Source organism: Pieris rapae, chromosome 24 (assembly GCF_905147795.1).
Source record: "Pieris rapae chromosome 24, ilPieRapa1.1, whole genome shotgun sequence".
Taxonomy (NCBI): Eukaryota; Metazoa; Arthropoda; class Insecta; order Lepidoptera; family Pieridae; genus Pieris; species Pieris rapae.
Window position 1 is genome coordinate 1343368 of NC_059532.1, and position 19303 is coordinate 1362670.

Below are 19303 nucleotides of genomic sequence, written 5' to 3' on the forward strand. Positions count from 1 at the left end.
TTAATCAATGTTTTCTAGATAATTTTTTTCTAAGTAGTAGTTTCTAAAAACAATCGAACAAAGTTCTTAAACTAACACAAACTTGGGAATACAACATGTGTATTCTTGCTGATTCAGATTGCATTTCTCGATTTAATTTATTAAAACTAGGTAAACCAAAACCAAAAAATTGAAGAAAGAGTAATGTTAATGGATCGTTTAGTTTGTTTAATATATTTGTAGCTGTTGCAATATCGTCATTTAGCGACGCATTAATGAAAATTAATTTCAAGGCTTGATATTGCTCCAAAATTCCAGCAAAACTAACAAACAACAAAAAGCAAAACTGAAATTCGGGAGATTTGGTCGTGAAATCGGTATATCGGGAGGGAAGAGCCGAAATCAGTAGATCTCCCGAAAAATTGGGAACTTTTGCAACACTGTATGAAAGTAATTATGAACCTGAAAGTTGTTACTTGTTAACTGACAGTTGACACTTGACACCCGTCAGGACAGCACATAAAAATTGTGTTGATGTCAGATGTCGTAGTCAACAAATAGTCTGCCTTGCTCTAACTTTAAACACACCGCAATAGAACGGCTAAACAGACAATAATATACGCTACATAACTCAACAGCAATAAAACTAGACAACATCATTAACATATATGTCATAACAAAAAAAATCATAGAATTCTAATTATAAACGAAGCAACATTCGCATAATGAAAAAAATAATTATTCAGTCAATTATGCCTTGATAAATTATTTGATGTATAAAGCGTCGCAATTTGATTTTTGATGTGCTTGTACACGACGTTCACAACCTCTGCTGTTGCTCTGCGTTCTCCCGCTTTTATTTAGTGTATGTAAAATTTGTGAACATACTGGTTGTTTTAGTTGTACACTTCAATTAGATCGAAATTCAAAGTACAGTAAGATATAAACTCTTATATACAAAGAAACAAATTTTATTTGTATACTATATATTCTTCAAGAATAAACTACGACTTATTGCTTATAATATTATAAGGTACTTAATGAAAATCGAGTGACATTAACTGACAGGTGTCAAAAATGCCTCGCTGTCACCATCCACACCGCCGTGTTGCCGCTTAACATGACTTTTTAAATAAAAACTCTTCGTAAACGCAGCATTGCACAGCATACATTTATGTTTTTTCTCTGTACCGTGCGCACTTTGCACATGAACTTTCAGACCCCTTAACCTAGGATAACTTTTCCCACAAAATTCACACCGGAAATTCCGCTCTCCAGTATGGCTTGTCATGACGTGTTCTTTTAACCTTGACGGTAAATAGAACAGTTTGTCGCACATCATACAGGCGTGTCTTAATATTTTTAAATGCGTCCGTCTGATATGCTCCCTTAGGGATTTTCTGCTGTCATAAGACCTGTCACATTGATCGCACTTAAATAAACGCTCTTCACCATGATAATCGATCATATGCCGATATCTTAGTGTATATGAGAAAAACACTTCATCACATTTGCGACACTGGTACGCAGACTCCTTCTTATGAGTGCGTGCTATGTGTATATATCTTGTATATTTAGATTTAAAATTCTTCCCGCACTCTTTACAATTGAAAACTTCATCTATACGTTGATGTGTTTTTTGGTGTAAAATTAACATTCTCTCCTCAAAATAATGCGCGCCGCATACATCACAAATGCATGTGCCGAAATGTTCCGCCATATGCTTTTTCAACGCGTGAAAAAAACCAAATGTCTTGCCGCATTCGAGACAGCACAAATTGTCTAATTTCAATTTGAACTTCAGGAAATCATCTTCTATATTGTGTATTTGCATTCCGTGTGACGTGACATGGCTTTTGAAAACGTCAATGTCACTAATCACTTGAGGGCACAGACGACAGTCAATTCTATCAATATCAATTTGAATCTTTTTATTCATAGAATAGTTTGTTACAATTTCTTTGAATGTCTTTGGATTGTGTGTCAATGTGTGTTCGCGTAGTTTATTTGGATTTGTAAAAACTATTCTGCAATACATACAAAAGTAGTCACTGAAAGATGTATCAAATGGACAGACATATGAATTTTCAACAATGGTAACTATATTGTCTATTAATTTGTCATAGTCTTGTGATTTTGTTTCCTTCTCTAGTGGCGGATCTGAAACAATAAAGAAAAACATTTAAACACAACATTTCTCTCAAATCAGTTGAATTTGTCCCTTTTTTGGTGGAGAAGTTTTTTGTAGCAACACTTATAAAAAGTCAGAATTCTAATGCCTAGTCTAAATTAAAAAAAATGTGCTAACATTACAATTGCTTTGAGGATGTAACCAACATAGTATTGTCTTTTATTGTCCCACACAGATAGGTACCTCAATGGTGAATCCCACCACCACCCGTCACAACTGCTCTCTGTCGGTAAATGTTTGTTTCAGAGAGCCCAACGTCTTTGTGATGCGGCCCACCTCAAGGAGGAACTACAGCATGTCAAACAGGTGCTACACCGAAACAAGTTGCGCATCCCCCGGCTGCATCACAGAAACAAAAACAAGACACAAACAGTTCCTCGCCAGCCAGCTTACCTGCCATATGTGAAGGGAGTTACAGATAGAATTAGCCGGGTCCTAAAACGAGCTTCCATTAATACAATTTTCAAGCCGCACAAGAAGATTCAGCAATTCCTAAGACCAATCAAAAGTAACACCCCATTGCAAGATGCAGGTATATACAAACTGGATTGCGACTGTGGCCTGTCTTACATAGGGCAAACTAAACGCAATATGTCCAGCAGACTCAAGGAACACATCGCGGACATAAGACATAGATGACACACAAAATCAGCAGTCTGTGAACACACACTAGATAGGCCTAATCACTACATACGCTTTGACCAACCGAAAGTACTTGCGAAAGAAAAAAGATTCTTCCCAAGATTGGTACGCGAAGCCATTGAAATCAAAAAACACGCCAATTTCAATAGAGAGGACGGCCTAAAATTATCAAACACCTGGGATCCAATAATATCCAAATTAAAATCTCAAAATAAACAATCCGCGAAAATGGAGGACACCGTGAGCAATTTCTGCAAAAACCCTACATCTTTTAGTCGATACCAACTCCGGGGAAATAAATACAGATAACACAACATTTTCTGCAGCTGTAATACTTTTTGACATTTAACACCTTTGTCTTCAGTCACCGTGACCACGCACGCTGTAAAGCACGCGAAACGTCGGTTTAAATTTAAAATTATGTCCAAATAATTATAAGTTTAAATACAATAATACATAACTATAATCCGTAAAAAAGTGTTTTATTAAATGTAACCAACATTATAACAATTACATTACAAAAACCAAATTTTTTTAGATGTTTAATTATTTAGACATTTAAAACAAGAATAAAAACCCGAACTCACCAGCATATTGTAACTCGTCCATTGTTTGTATGTCTATGTCTTTTGAAACATCTTCTTTATTGTCTTTATGTCTTTTCTTTTTGAGACTTTTTTTCTTCTTTACAGGAACTTCTGGTTCTATATCTGTAATTGTTTAATATATTTTTATGGAATATGCAACATCTAACACAAATAAATATTTATATGAAATACAATGTCTTAGCAATATCTGAAATGTGCACCTTCATCTAATCCTAAATCACTTAAATATATATAAAACATCTAAGATTGGACTTGTATTGACACATTGTTTGAAAGAACATGCACAGGTTTTCTTTCTAGAAGACTTTACAATTATTTTAAAACTTGAAAAATGAATTGTCATCTTTCTTTAATGCATATTTCAAAAGTATAAATTACTGAGTAATAAATTATACTTAAATCATGTTTTAGTATTGTTACATCAAAGTTGAAAATATATCTCACTTTGAACCATACATAATCACTAACAACAATTGCAACAATGCAACTATATTTATAAATATATTCTCACCACAGCTATCATCTATAACTGCATCATCATCCGGGGTTATTTCATTTACTTCCTCTTTTATATCAAGTTTTAGATCATGACAATCTAAAAACATTTACATAATTTATTACAGCCTATCTTAAACACCCTATGCTCTAGAATATATATTCTAGTTCTTATTAAAAAATGTCAATTTTTATATTGCAATATCTAAGTCATTTCACTAATTGTAAATATAAAGTTGTTTACAAGTGTTAAGCCGACACACAATTACTTTATGTTAGACAAAGAGTATTGCTAATAATAATATAGCTGATGAGTGGTTGTCCACCAGGTTTTAGATTTTATTTTCCAGAATTAAGAGTCAGGACTAAGGAAAGCCACTGTAAAAAGTTGTCTTGATGGATAAAAATTGTACAAGTAGTATTGGACTAACCATTCAGCCTCAATGTAAGTAGCCTCTCTTCACACTTAAGTACCTGTATCCGAAAACTATTAGCTTCCCGCAACCGTGATACACACATCGCACAAATCAAACGTTCTTTGGGATCACCATCCAGTTGAGACAACTGAAAATATATTTAAAGTTTATGAACACTTTTTATATAAAGTTGCTGTGGTGATAAGTCTTGTTAAATATCTGATAGATTGGTCAGTTTTAAACATTTTTTTGTAACCTATTTCTTTTTAAAACAGAACACCAATATTATACCTAAATTTAGCGAGACGTGACAGCATTTGTTCAGAATATTTAATTTAAAATCGTACTTACTAAAAGACCAAAACAATCCAGAAATAAATCGGAATAAATCTCTTTTTGGCCCTTGTGATCATATTCCACATTTAATAGTCGACATTTCTTGATTTCGCCACAGCATCTACAGAAACCTGGGTCGTAAATAGGACCCTTTTTAGTCTCACTTAGGCTTGTCATTGCACTGAAATTAGTATATGTTATAAATACGGAATTATAAAGCTTTCATTACTAAGATAGTTTTCTTTTCGTTCTATTTGTTATTGATGTAACTACAGAGTAAACAGCACAGACTAACAAGATGCAAACATTTTACAGACCAATTATAAAATACTTAATATGAGATTTACATTACAAATAACGAATCGTGATGTCGTAGGTGTTTACTAGGTCCTAAATATTAATAACATTAATTATAATAATATATAACCCTAAGGGCCTGTTTCACAATGTCCGGATAAGTTCCAAATAAGCTATTTATTACTTATTGGTAGGATAAACAGTATTTTTGCCTTTCACGACTGTCAGATAGCGCGAAATTTCTTCAGAACTTTTATCTTCCGAATAATTTATGTGTTGTATAGCTATTTAGTACTTTATCCATACATTGTGAAACAGGCCCTAAGTCTGCGTGATCTAAATAAGTACATATCTAGATTCTAGATGGACCTTATTGACTAAGGCTTAATAAATTTTATATTCTTCATTCTCTAATCTCTAGTCATTGTCTGTGGTAGAAGGGGTGAAGAGCCGCTGGCGGCTGGCGTCTTTTATTTCGTAAAATTTTAAAAATATTTTTATTTCTAGTTGTGTCAGTTTAAGAGAAACAATGTTAAAATAGAACTTTTCACTGTGTGATATAGTGCATTATGGCGTTACTTAAAAATAACGGGCCTATTGTGGACCCAGCGCTTTGCCGATGCTGTAGAGCTATCAAAAAATGCAGAATTCTTACTGCCGAGTATACTTGGATGGAAAAGAAGGAAATTTATGCGGATATGGTCATGGATTGCTTTGGTATTGTGGTAAGTGATCATTATATTAGTAAACAATTTATTCATAATTGTTTATATATGAGTATGAATTGAGAAGATAATTTAATTGACTAAGTTAAACAAATGTTTACCTCTATCATATAATATAGAAAAAAATAGAATAATATATACTATATATTATTCTATTTTTTTTATATATTTAATTTAACAAAATTAGTTATACTAATACACTAAACCTCTGCTAATAGGCAGCGAAGCACATAAAAATATTATGTATTATAAGTTTTCTACCAATTAAGTGTTATAATATATTATATATAACACTTAATTGGTGTGTATATATAAATATATATATATATATATTGTTTCAACTCTGCAAAGCTTGTATAACTTGAAATGGTATATATATAATTAATATATATATACTATTTTAAGTTATACAAGCTTTGTAGTTGTTTCTTTAAAACCTTGGCAATGTTTTAAAAGTAACATAAGAAAGGGTTATTAATCACTGTTTGTCGGCTGCTTTAACTGAATTACTAATTTATTTAATGCAGTGCCAAGCAATGCCAAATATTTATTTTCTCAAGTTGAAAAAATACATTACTTTAATTTGTGCTTTCTGTAATTTTTATCAAACTCATTAAACTATAAAAATCCTCAATAAAATTAATTTAGTAATTTAGAAGGTTTTCGAAAAATATCAGATGGAAGTAAATATATTTCATAAATAATAACCATCCACCTAGTACAGCAAGTAATATACAGATATTGTGAGCTATTACTGTAACTCTCAATACCTTAGGAATACTAGTTCAACATTGAGTTCTACCATATAATCTTAAGTTTGGGACATCAACATCATAAAAGAGCTAATATAAATGGAAATTTCAGAGTTGTGCCCAATGTAGCACTTACTTTTACGTCCCATAAATTGTAATTTTTTCCTATATGATTCTTGCTTTTATGGTCTTGATTTAAATATTTCAGATAATGTATTTTAAGCACTACTATATACCAATCTCATTAGATATGTTAAGCATACTACTAATAAAAAGTACAGCAATGTACTAAGAATGTGACATTACTTGATTTGAGAACATTACATTCATAAGTGTACATTATGTTACCTATATGAATAAATGATTTTTGTTTGTTTGTTTATTAGCGATAGAGAAGTGATTTAGATATTAAGTTTTGATACCACATTATTTCAAATTACCACATTAGCTCCATCAAAGATACTAAATCGAAACTGTTTTTTATTTCTTAATAACATATAAAGTACATTTTATTTGAGTTCTCAATTACAATTGATTTGGTAAGTTCATAGTAACAATGTTTTTAATATATTTGTAGCTTTCTCATGTTGATGGCGAAGACAAAGATTCTGGAGTGTGTGCTACGTGTGTTGTTCGCTTGCGTGATGCGTGCGCGTTCAGGCAACAAGTTCTCCAATGTGAAGAGATGTTTCTTAGTGCTAAGCTTGAAGATAAAGATGGTAGGTTAAAAACCTAAAATGGGAGGAGTCTGGGCAAATTCTAGATGAACACCAGCAAGCAGATGATTCCAAGTTCATCTCATGATAATAATTATTCCATAGATGTTAAGTGATACCGCCCATGGACACTCAATACCAGAGGGCTCGCGAGTGCGTTGACGGCCTTTAAATAATGATACTAATATAACGGGAGGAAAACGGATAGACGGCTTATCTGATTTTAAGTGACACCGCCCATGGACACTCAATTCCAGAGTGCTCGCGTGTGCGTTGCCGGCCTTTTAAATAATGATACTAATATAACGAGAGGCAAACGGATAGAAGGCTTATCGGATGTTAAGTGATACCGCCCATGGACACTTAATTCCAGAGTGCTTGCGAGTGCGTTGCCGGCCTTTTAAAAACTGATACCAATAGAACCGGATAGGAGGCTCATCTGATTTTAAGTGGTGCCGGCCATTGACACTCAATGCCAGAAGGCTCGCGAGTGCGTTGCCGGCCTTTTAAAAACTGATACTAATAGAAAAGAAGCATGGTCTGATGTTAAGTGAAACTACCGCCATATATAATCTTAGAGGTCTCGCGAGTGCGTTGCCGGCCTTTTAAAAATTGGTCCGCTCATTACTTGAAGGACCCAAAGTCGATTTGGTCAGAAATTACTTCAGTGGGTAGCTCGTTCCACATAGTGGTGGTGCTAAAATTATCGTAAAGACGCTCAGTTGTGGAACGATGGACGTCCAGGTGATATGGTGTTCTGCCTCGACCTCCGACCGACGAGCTTTCATGTTACCCATGTAAAAGTATCTTTCAGAAACAAAGAAACTGGCTGAGATGGTTGAGTTTGAATTGAAAATGGAGCCGAAAGATGATGGCAGCGAGCACAATGAAGACGATGTTGTACGAATGGTTCCACAAGTGATGCCAGAACTGGATTTAGAGGGTATGAAAACATTTGATCTATTTATTCACATATATACACTATCCTTACAATAACTAAACATATTATATACGTGTCGAAATGAAGTTAGTCATATGGGTAAACTAGAAATAAGAAAATATAATATTTAACAATACATAATAATTCAAAGTATTCGTGAGGATATAAATATTAAATTGATTTCAGATACAAAACAACCGAAGGAAGAAATAATGAAAGCTAAAGATGAAATAGCTAAGATTAATGATTCGGCTAATGATGATGATTTTAATGATGCTGATTATAATGATATTGATAATTGTTCGGACTCATCGTCGAATTCGGATAAACCGATTAAGAGGAGGAAAGAGAAGAAGCCTAAGAGCGGGATAAAGAAGAAGATTCAGAAGAAAGTTAAAACGAAGAAGAAAGGTAAGAGGAGTGTTTTTTTTTTAAAGAACATGTGCATGTCGTGTGGCATCGTATAGTAATTTGTATGTACAAGCGATCTCTTCCAGGCTGAAAGGGTAAAGTACTAGAAGTGAATAAATATGTAACAACTATATATATACTAAAATAATAAAAAAAACTTGAGAGGCCCTTTGTGTACGTCACACTTTATCTCAAAAGTACCTGGATGACCGACCTTTGCTCGGTATTTTTATATAAATTGTTTTTTGGAAATTATATTTAAGTATGAATTAAATACTAATAAAATGATGAAATATGAACAATATAGATTATATATGCTGGAATAGCTTTAGTGTTGTTGTGTCTTTAAAGCAATTTAAAAAAATAGTATTATTATTCGCCGATAGATGTCAGAAGATTCATTTTTCAGTTTAAATTGGGACTACTCAAACACCACCTTTTTGTTATTTAGTATCATTTATTCCTAGCTAGATCGATTTATCGCCCCCAAAACCCCCCGTATACTAAATTTCATGAAAATCGTTGGAGCCGATCCCGAGATTCCAATTATATATATATATATACATATATACAAGAATTGCTCGTTTAAAGATATAAGATATGTGTATAGGTACCGCCACAAGTAATGAGCGCTGACCTTGAATGCGCAGAAGCAGTTTTTTGGGTCCATTTGGCGGTACGGGGTCGAAGTACACTTGCGCTCTTAGTTTTTTTAAGTTTGGTCGCAGTAAAAATTGTTTATAGTGTAAATTATTTTATTTAAAAGGAAAAAGATATTTTAGTTGGTGGTTTAAAGGAGGTAAAACATACCTCAACTGAGACTGAGACTAGAATTTGAAATAAATTACTTATGTTAAAGTGGTTTTTTATTGTACTGTAAAGCTACCTACATATATTGTTATGGCAATATTAGATTAATTTACACTATACCTATTTGATTATGCTTATAGTTCAACGCCAATTCTAGGGCCGCGCGGCCATTAGAAATTTGTTTCGCGACTGTACATACAGACAGACATCCCCACCACTTTCGCCGAGGGCTCATGGTGGCGTTACCTATACCGATAAGTAATGCAAAAATAATTCAAACGTCATAATGTTCACAGAAATGAAGAAACTAAAAGAATTGAAGAAGCCACCGGTTGAAAAGAAGAATAATCATGACCGAGATTTGGACTGCATGTCTGAAGAAAATTTACTCACAATAATACAGTATTCCTTCGTGTGCCCCTTTAAAAATCGTCGCAATAACTACTACTGCTTCTATTGCAAGGATTATTATCCGAAGCCTGAAGATTTGAGAGATCATACAGTCTCCCATGATACAAAACCGTTCCAACTCCTGATGGGATATAAGAAGATGCCAAAAATTGATATCACAAGAATTGACTGCCGTCTCTGTCCAGCGAAGATCAATGATTTGGAGACTTTCAAGCGGCATATCGATCAAGATCATGGAAAGAAGATTTATTTTGAGGCTCCGGACAAAATGCTTCTATACCGGTTAACATGGAATGATCTAGTGTGTGTTATGTGCAGTGATGTGTTTGAGGACTTTAATACCCTGAACACCCATATGGTGGAACATTTTAGCAACTTCACCTGTGATATTTGTGGTATGTGCTTCCTTGAGAAGGCAAGATTGGACGCTCACTTGAAGAGGCATAAAGATGATGAACGGCATACATGTGAGATCTGTGGTAAAGTGTTCAAATCGAACCACTATAAGGACATGCATGTGGACATAGTGCATAAGAAGATAGCGATTATAAGATGCCCCAGATGCGATGAGTGTTTCATGTCATATGCCCTGAAGAACAAACATTTGACAGAAGCCCACGGCCAGAAGAGAACATATCCATGCAATTTGTGTGACAAAGTCTATAACCGACAGAAGACACTCACAGAACATCAGAGAAGGAATCACCAGAAGGTCTTGAAGCACCAGTGCGAGTATTGTGATCAGAGGTTCTACCTGCCATCGAGGTTAAAAGAACACATGGCAACGCATACAGGTGAAAGAAACTTTAGATGCGAGTACTGTGATAAAAGTTATCCGAGATTGAAGAGTTTGCAGTATCATATAAGGACACACACAAATGATAGGAGGTATAGGTGCCATATTTGTGGGCAGGCGTTCATACAGAATGCAAGTTTGAAGTCGCATATCAAGAGTCATCATCCGGAGTGTGATGTTGAAGGATGCTATTTTTAGAGTAAGTTTTTAACTTGTATTTGTTAGAAATACGTCGGCCGAATTGGGGGTTGCGAGTTGAAGGGGGGGGATTCTCATTACAAATTACTTCCGGAAACGGGTTTTTAAGATGTGTGCGTGTACAAGTGACACGCACACACACTACATGTACACACACAAACACACACACACACTTTATGAGATTATTTGAGATTATTTACAGAAATTGGTTAAATAAAGTTTAACAAAAAGCTTATCATAGATATTAATACAAATAATACAATTATTTAATTTTGCCATAATACTAAGATTATTACAGAATTTTATCAATTCTAATATAATTATTACTATCATTGTTACTGTTATTATATATCGTCGAATCATCCGTGGTAGCGAGAAGAAAAAGATGGCGCTTAATCGAAAGATATGACGGTAAATTTTTCCAACGCCGATAAAGTTTCTCTTCAATAAATTTTCACATAGACGCAACTACGGCAGTCAAAATTACTTGGACATCCCTCCAAGTTTTGAAGAGAAACTTCTTTATGGGCGCTGGAAAGAAAAATCATCAATAAACATATGTGCAATTCACACGTGGTAGAAGTGGAACCTTCAAAAACATAGTTTTTATAATTAATCATGTATAAATCAAACATTTTTTTCCTTTCTAAATGTATTAAACTTTTTATTAAAAACAGTATATTTTAATGATAAATTTTAAAAATCTTTAATTTGAAGAAAAACTAAAACAACGAAAGTTCGAAAATCGATTAAATGAAAAAAGCGGCAGTAAAAAGAGGTAGTATATTGCCTCCTATCTAATTTTCTCCCACGTTAAATCTTATGAATATATGTTTCTGTCTCTTTTTACTGTCGCTTTTTCCATTACATCCGGTTTGAAATCACATCAAAAATCACTTTTTTCACTTCAAAAATCCAATCAAGGTCCTCTAAGATACAGTATCATCAACTTCAGGCGACGTATTTCTAATTCAAACCCCTGTATAAATTAGTTTAATTTAGTAAATAATATGAATAAGAAGCAATATATGATAGGCCTTGTGTGAGATGGTAGATTCGAACCCTGGCTGTGTATATGGACTTTATTTCATATAGGCCTGAAAAGTATTACGTAAGTGGATTTACAGTAATTTATCCATTCCTCTTGTGAGCAGTGTTGGCCTAGTGGCTTCAGCGTGCGACTCTCATACCTGAGGTCGTAGCTTCGATCCCCGGCTGTGCACCAATTGACTTTCTTTCTATGTGCGCATTTAACATTTGCTCGAACGGTGAAGGAAAACATCTTGAAGAAACCGACATGTCTTAGACCCAAAAAGTCGACGACGTGTGTCAGGCACTAGAGGCTGATCTACTTGCTTATTAGATTTAAAAAATGATCATGAAACAGATTCAAAAAGATCTGAGGCCAAGACCTAAAGAGATTGTAGCGCCATTGATTTATTTATTATTTACTTGACAGCAAATGTAAGCAAAACTCTCAAAAATAATAGTACAGAAATGTTTTGTAGGAATCCTCGAAAATGTATTTCGTTTTCATGCATAGACAATGTGTAATATGTGTAAAAAAGTAAATACTGTTGACGTAATCACAAAAAAGAAACAAACAAAAATAAATCTGATGAATAATCATTATCGAAAAACGTATTTTTTTTTTTATGGAACAGGGGGCTAACGGGCAGGAGGCTCACCTGATGTTAAGTGATACCGCCGCCCATGGACACTCTCAATGCCAGAGGGCTCGCGAGTGCGTTGCCGGCCTTTTAAGATTTGAATTAATTTTAAGAATTACGTATATGGACGAACGTTCTCTTAAGTATTGTCATGTGAAGGAGACTTTAAATCATGGATTGTATGATCAAATCTGTAAATAATGTAAGTGAAATAGGTATTATTTACAAAAAAATCAATAAAACATCGTTTAGCAATATTATGTGAGATTATAATTTATAAAACCTTTGTTTTTTTTAAAGGTTTGTGAATTACAAATAGTTTTAATCAGATAAATTATTTTTAATTAGGATTGTTTTTTTTTATGGCAACATCACATTTTTAAGAGCACAATGTAAGTGGAAATGCAGTATGTTAAAATATTGTATATATAGGATGTGATGATGATATTGTATAGGAGATTATGTAAAAATGAAGTAAATAAGAATCTCAAGTATCTGAAAATCTGCTAAAACCGATAAATATAGTTTTTATATGCGTTTGTGTTCGTAAGCATAGACGACTGATCTTTCTCATTATTATCTGTGACAATTTATATTATAGGGGGCTTTGTCATGATGCCTTAAGATGCAGTAACGGTGCGCTGCAACGCCGCATCGCAATTATTTTCAAACTAAATTTGTAAGAAATGACAGTTCGTGTCGACAAATCTTCATACAAATTTAGTTTTCGACTTTCTACATACATTGTAAAGGCATCTTGACTAGTCTCCCAGACAGTGAGCTACCTTGGGTTACCCCATCGAAAGTAAAAACCAATAAATTTCATATGATAAAGCACATGGATCATTAATAAAAAGATCGCGAGTATGGGACGGGGAAATCCCGCTATAATGCTAGCGATTTATTGTGTTTGTTCTTAACTTAAAGTTGAGAGACCGGGTGAGTGTCACCCCAAAAAAGGTGATAGCCGTTGCGCCGCCCCCCCTTTGCTACGCCACTGCTCCCAGATCAGTTTTTTACTACACTTGTGCAATACTATAGAACACATACTAAAGATAGTTAAATAAAAACGAAATACTCTTATTTATGTGAGTCGGTGGTTGAGAATCCTTCCTCCACAGATTTGGCAGCTTTTCAGAGACGGCTTTAAATGTATTTAAGAACACTAGATCTAATTTTATAAGCATGTATTTATAATGCATTTAATTTATATTAAACAATTATTCGTATAACATCTTTTTATTTGTGTTATCCCTCATTAAGGCGGCGAAAATATTTGTTAGATTACAGATGACAGCACAGCGCATGTTGTGAAATGTCAGTTGTCAATTTAGATGAAAAGTAATCAGTAACTACACTAGCTAATAGTCTATTCTCATCGTATACTAAATTTTCAAATGTAACAATACAGTAGATTTTTTACGTATTTGTCTCTTGGCGACTTTGAGATCAGTACCTTTTTGCTTAGTTGGTTTTGGAATATGCGGAAACTATTAGAAAAATATTATAGTCCGTATATACAGACATTCAATTTATGTAAATGCGTCGCGGTATATTGACGCGATATTTATTATATCTACTTCTACGCTCTCGATCTATTAAAGTAGTACTTGAAATAATCAAAAATAAATTCTCATAAATAAATTTAAATAAACTTAAATAGAACAATATAAATATTTTCTTTTTCCATACGCCAAAGAAGTATAACTTCTAACGTGTGTACATAAGTAGGTACACACACTCTTTTTTTTTATAATTACTATATATTAAGAAATTTGAATAAATAAGAATTTTATTGTGGTTTTAATGAACGATAAATATATATACTACCAACAAATAGCTACTTATAAGGAAAATATAGTATGTATATAAGTTTTATGTATGGTGGGGTTTTTAAGGGCTTAAATAAAACAATTATAAATTGACAATCGGGCTGTGACTTCCAAAAAACGAGGCCGATTCCAACGTTTCTATGCAATTTCGATGTTCTCTCAATATACGTAGTGCTGGTGCCTTGGAATCGCGTACAATAACTCATTGAGATCGGGAATGTTATTGGAAGTTACAAAGGAGCCCTATCTTTATTCTCCACAAGTCTTCAATCATACAAATACGTAGTCATAATAAACATTTTAGCACAGACTGAAATTCATATTTTGTCTATGATTTAAAAAGAAAGCATTTTTTTTCATCATTTTTTAAAATGCACTACCCGAACTATATGACGACGCTTTTGTTCGTAGATATAATACACAAGATTATATATTAACTGTTTTTCATATATTCATAAAGCGTGCATTATTGCGCGTTTCCTTTACAAAGTCCAAACAATTGCCTCCACTGACCGAACGAGTTAAACGTTATTAAGCAGAATGAACATAACGAGGGTTAATAAATTTCGGAAGCACCCCACTTCACCAAGTTTAACCCTTAGCTAATTCGCTATCTGCATGATGCGATCGCATATGTCCTTTCAAACTACAATTCTGCACAAAGCCCTGACCACAAATCGCGCACACAAATCTCCTATCATTAGCATGTATCCGCATATGCTCCTTCAACGTTTTCTTTCGCGCATATGCCTTTTTGCATATGCCACATTGATTCGTCCTCTCCCCAACATGCTTTATCATGTGCACTTTCAATTCTGTCACTGTATAACACTTGTAACTACACAATTCGCAATTCACATTCTTCATCTCCAAATGGCGTCGGCGCACATGGCAGAGCAGGGCGTAGCGTCGCTTAAAAATCGCATCGCAAACGTTGCATCTGTATTCCAAAGGCGGTTCACCGTGGACTTCAACCATGTGTTTGTGCTTATTAAAATAATCAGCGAAACGTGCTGGACATTTCGTGCATTTATTTTTTTTCACAGATCTGTGGACGACGTCATAATGACAGTTGTATTTATGTTGGGAAGGGAAAGTCTTTTTGCATATTTCGCACGGAAACGATCCGTTCTTATGCGAGTACCTCCAGTGTACTTTTAAACGATTTTTCGTCATATAACCGGCGCCACATTCGCAAACATAATTCCTGTAATGCGTGTTCATATGGCGTTCGATTGAACCGAATGTTTCGAAGCTAAACCCGCAAATTTGGCAAATGAACTCGTTACCCTTAATCAATTTAAACGGAACTACCCTCTCACTGGAGGGAAAAAACTTTTGTTTGTGTACCGTCATTAAGTGCGTTTTCAACGCGTTAAAATCGAGTGATGTATTACATATTGTGCATTTTAATTCGTTTATATGAGCGTAAATAATTAGAGACTCTGAACATTTTTTATTAAGAACTTTCTTCATTGATTTCTTGCAGTTTTCGCTTTCTTGGTGTGAATGGAGATTTTGGAAGTTGTCGAAAGGTTTGGAACAGTACAGGCAAAGGATTCCAGAGCGTCGTTTCGGTTGGAATGGCGCAAGATTTGAATTTTGTAACAGTTGCATTATGTTATTTAGAAGAGTAGATTTTTCTGTTACATATGTGGATGATGTTTTGTTTTGCTTTTGAAGGAGGGCCTTGATATCTGTTGCCTTTACGTTTTTACCTGCAAAAATATTCCAATTCATTTAATGCAAAATCTGGCGTCAGGAGTAAAAATAGCCTTAAATTTAAAGAAATATTCACAATTCTCTATTTCTCCATCTCTTACAAACGTCATTAAAGTTAGTGTTCTGTGGATGTTGCATCTAAACATAAATGACATCTGACATTTTTCTAGTCATCTATAGAGGTACGTAAAATATGCTAACAAATGGCGCCAAAAGTTGATAAAGCGATAGTAAAACTAGGTCTTAACCATAACCTTTCCATTATTTTATTATGACTTAATGTTTGTATTATATGACATTATTTATTTATAATAACATTTGAATGCCTATTTATATATGGCGGATTTATGTTATGTGTCTAATTGTACCACTATCTTCACTACATAGTATAAAACAAAGTCGCTTTCTCCGTCCCTATGTCCCTTTGTATGCTTAAATCTTTGAAACTACGCAACGGATTTTGATGCGGTTTTTTAATAGATAGAGTGATTCAAGAGGAAGGTTTATATGTATAATAACATCCATTATAAAGTGGAGAAGTACTGTTATTTTTGAAGTTTCTAATGTGATGTCGTAAATAATTACATTTTTTCCGCTTACATTGCAAACGCAGGCTGAACCCTACGAGTTTTATCAAAATAATATACTAAGTATTGTACACATTGAAAAGGTCTGCAGAACATTCACAGATTTTCTGTAGTGTATTTAGTATCAGCATTGTACCCGTGCGAAGCCGGGGCGGGTCGCTAGTAACAAATAAACGAATTCATTTCTTTTAAAACAAGCCTTAAATAAGTATTAATGCAATATTACCTTTCAAAGAATCCAACTGTTTGGCAAATTTGTAGTACGTTTTATACAAAGTGCGTCGAGTGGGTAATGGCTTCAAACCCGCAAACCTTGATAATAATTCATTTTCACCTTGTATTTCATTATCACCTAAAATTTAATTGTTTATATCAAAATCCATAAAGTTTTTTGATGTGAAACATCTATAGCCGCACGTAAAACCGATTTCTGCCGTGGCGACGCGTCGCCGCGCTATTTGATGGTATTAATATTACAAAATAATATAATAATATATCACAATATGTTACATTATAAAACAGTCTTGTTTAGGAGCGCGACAAATGCATGCAAAAGTAGTTACATATTATATACCTATAAACAGTCTATATGCAGTAGTAAATTTCACATTAAAAATATTTAATGAAAATAATTTTTTATTCAATCAGAGTCATCGTTATCCGGCAAAAAAATCGTAATATTTTATTTTATCATTATTTAGTTCCTATCACAATCTGTTCTTTTCTCCTCCAAAATAATGTCGATGTTTCACATCTGCCAGGCGTCCTGTGACGGCTCACATTTTTTTTGTTTTTTTTTTCCCCTTTCTTGGCCTGCACGGTTTGTGCGTCAGCCATGTAAAAAAGTTATGAAGTGCATTATTAGATTTATTGGATAGGAAATTGGTACGGAATTTGGAAACACAACGTTTTGACATTAGACGGTCTCGGCTCTAAGTCTTTTGTCTCATTGTATGACTCGCGTGTGTCAAAAACGTATTGGATTTTGACAAAGTCATACTGGCTAAGTCGTTTCATCTTTGAGTTGATTCTCAAAGATGATGAATCATACAGTAAATCATACTGAGAGCAGTAAACCACTCCAAAACTTTTTGGCTTTTTGTTTTTAAAACAATATTTACATAAAGTATAAGATATTTAAATATTTTTATCAAAGCATAATGGGGAGTTTAAGACAGGTTTCCTCGTTATGGTTTTCTTCACCATTCGAGGACATAGATAGAAAGTAAACCTCAGGGATGAGGCTTACAGGCTGAAGCCTACAGGCCCCAAGAACCAGGATATTTAAAAAAAATTAACACAAGCTAGTAAGGAAATGTAAAAGTATGTAAAAATAAAGTTTACTCACTGCAACAATCTTGATCTATTATAGAGTAGGAATCTAATGAATTTTCCAAGATTTCCTCGCTTTTCACATTTGTATTGCTATTCCATTGTTTACCAACTGTAATTTAAAGTTTTGTAAATACTTAAATTTATTCCAAATATATCCACAGATTTATTTGTATTTGACTTTTATTTTCATTGCAACGTTTTCATTTGTTCAGCAATTTAGTTTATTTTTTAATATACTTACTATTGCAGTCTTGTATATTGTTATCCAATGTTGAATCACAGTTTTCCAATTTAACCATATCTTTTGAATTTACCTCCAGCCTGTCCTTGTTTGACCATGCATCATTAACTGAAAAATGTAGTAAATCACTTATGTTTTTATAGTAATTTAAACTAAATTGTTGAAAATAGTTTGTGCAAGTACTTGCCTGTTAATAAAACTTTTGTTATTGTGAGGATACCAACTGTCATTAACATTGAATGTTTGCTGTTGTATGAGAAGGGTAATGACAAGTACTTCTACAAAAATACTTACTATTAATAAAAACAGGATCTTGTTCTGAAGCTTGCAGCAAGTCTTGTTCAGCTTTAACAACCATTGCTCGGAAACTGTTTGCATCTCGCAATTGTTTAATACAGGACATACATATAAGGCTGCTTTGGTTTGAAACAATGCAAAGCTGAAAACATTTAACACATATTTAGTCTATTTAGAGTAATAGTTTCTAATTAACAAAAACTTCAAATTATAGAGTGTATAGTAAAGTAGTAGTAAAATATAGGAAAGCTTGGCTATGAGATCTTTTGGATTTTAAAATATATATTTCTACATTATGGTGAGATTAACAGATAATGAAATCAAGTTACTATTTATATTTGTAGGTTTTTACAATAGATCATGTTGTTTGTAGATTTTTACATTTCTATAAAACAATAATATAGTCTACACTTCTAGAACGTCCGTGTTATTTTTTATATATTCATTTTATAAGAACATACTAACATATAAATTAAAGCATTCCTGAAAGATATCCAAATAAATCTCGCTTAGATTATTTCCTTCGTATTCTTTCATTAGATCTCTGTGGAATCCTTCTGAGTGACAAAATCTACATTTTCCAGTTATATTATATGTATTTAAATCCATTTCAATGATCTATGATAAAATTACAAACAAGTAACAACATTACAACATCAACATAGATTTTGCTATGTTTTTTAACACAGACTAGTCACTAGAACGACTATTGACGTTTTTAAACGAAATATTCATTTTGACATTTGACTCTTGACAGACGTAGCTACAAATTAAAAAAATAAATCTCTTCCAGTCTTATTCTTAGAGGTAACCCTGAGGATAAGCATAACAAGTTATTTCTTTATTCTTTACTAGCGACCCACAAAAAATATGTGGGTTATCCATAAGAGATAGAC

At 33.5% G+C, this 19303-nt stretch overlaps 3 protein-coding genes across 4 annotated transcripts; 1 reads left to right on the forward strand and 2 right to left on the reverse strand.

The window, feature by feature from the left end:
* Window positions 1-251: 251 nt before the first annotated feature.
* Window positions 252-4943, reverse strand: LOC123690377 (zinc finger protein 182-like). Its single transcript, XM_045633813.1, has 5 exons — window positions 4683-4943; window positions 4347-4479; window positions 3932-4015; window positions 3400-3522; window positions 252-2139 (listed from the first exon to the last, which is right to left on the reverse strand). Exons 1-5 carry the CDS (start codon window positions 4842-4844, stop codon window positions 1037-1039), a joined length of 1605 nt encoding a protein of 534 aa, XP_045489769.1. The 5' UTR covers window positions 4845-4943; the 3' UTR covers window positions 252-1036.
* A 465-nt stretch (window positions 4944-5408) lies between these two features.
* Window positions 5409-11298, forward strand: LOC110996222 (zinc finger protein 37). Of its 2 annotated transcripts, none has more exons than XM_022263791.2 (5): window positions 5409-5689; window positions 7019-7160; window positions 7972-8100; window positions 8284-8508; window positions 9615-11298. In XM_022263791.2, the coding sequence occupies exons 1-5, from the start codon at window positions 5534-5536 to the stop codon at window positions 10721-10723; spliced, it is 1761 nt and encodes a 586-aa protein (XP_022119483.2). In that variant the 5' UTR covers window positions 5409-5533; the 3' UTR covers window positions 10724-11298. The 2 variants fall into 2 exon arrangements, with proteins under 2 accessions (XP_022119483.2, XP_045489768.1); XM_045633812.1 differs by having other exon boundaries at window positions 5524-5689; window positions 7962-8100.
* A 3014-nt stretch (window positions 11299-14312) lies between these two features.
* On the reverse strand, window positions 14313-19082 carry LOC110996213 (zinc finger protein 808). The gene is made up of 6 exons (XM_022263779.2): window positions 18873-19082; window positions 18405-18549; window positions 18111-18218; window positions 17883-17978; window positions 16761-16886; window positions 14313-15943 (listed from the first exon to the last, which is right to left on the reverse strand). Exons 1-6 carry the CDS (start codon window positions 19014-19016, stop codon window positions 14817-14819), a joined length of 1746 nt encoding a protein of 581 aa, XP_022119471.2. The 5' UTR covers window positions 19017-19082; the 3' UTR covers window positions 14313-14816.
* Window positions 19083-19303: the final 221 nt, after the last annotated feature.

Coding starts and splice junctions, on each gene's coding strand:
- LOC123690377 (XM_045633813.1), bottom strand. CDS start 4,844: ATGACAAGCCTAAGTGAGACTAAAAAGGGTCCTATTTACGACCCAGGT. Junction 4,480..4,682: donor TGGATTGTTTTGGTCTTTTA/GTAAGTACGATT, acceptor ATATATTTTCAG/TTGTCTCAACTGGATGGTGA. Junction 3,523..3,931: donor AGTTATAGATGATAGCTGTG/GTGAGAATATAT, acceptor AAACAATTACAG/ATATAGAACCAGAAGTTCCT.
- LOC110996222 (XM_022263791.2), top strand. CDS start 5,534: ATGGCGTTACTTAAAAATAACGGGCCTATTGTGGACCCAGCGCTTTGC. Junction 5,690..7,018: donor TGGATTGCTTTGGTATTGTG/GTAAGTGATCAT, acceptor ATATATTTGTAG/CTTTCTCATGTTGATGGCGA. Junction 7,161..7,971: donor TAAGCTTGAAGATAAAGATG/GTAGGTTAAAAA, acceptor AGTATCTTTCAG/AAACAAAGAAACTGGCTGAG.
- LOC110996213 (XM_022263779.2), bottom strand. CDS start 19,016: ATGGATTTAAATACATATAATATAACTGGAAAATGTAGATTTTGTCAC. Junction 18,219..18,404: donor AGATCCTGTTTTTATTAATA/GTAAGTATTTTT, acceptor TACATTTTTCAG/TTAATGATGCATGGTCAAAC. Junction 15,944..16,760: donor ACAGTTGGATTCTTTGAAAG/GTAATATTGCAT, acceptor ATATTTTTGCAG/GTAAAAACGTAAAGGCAACA.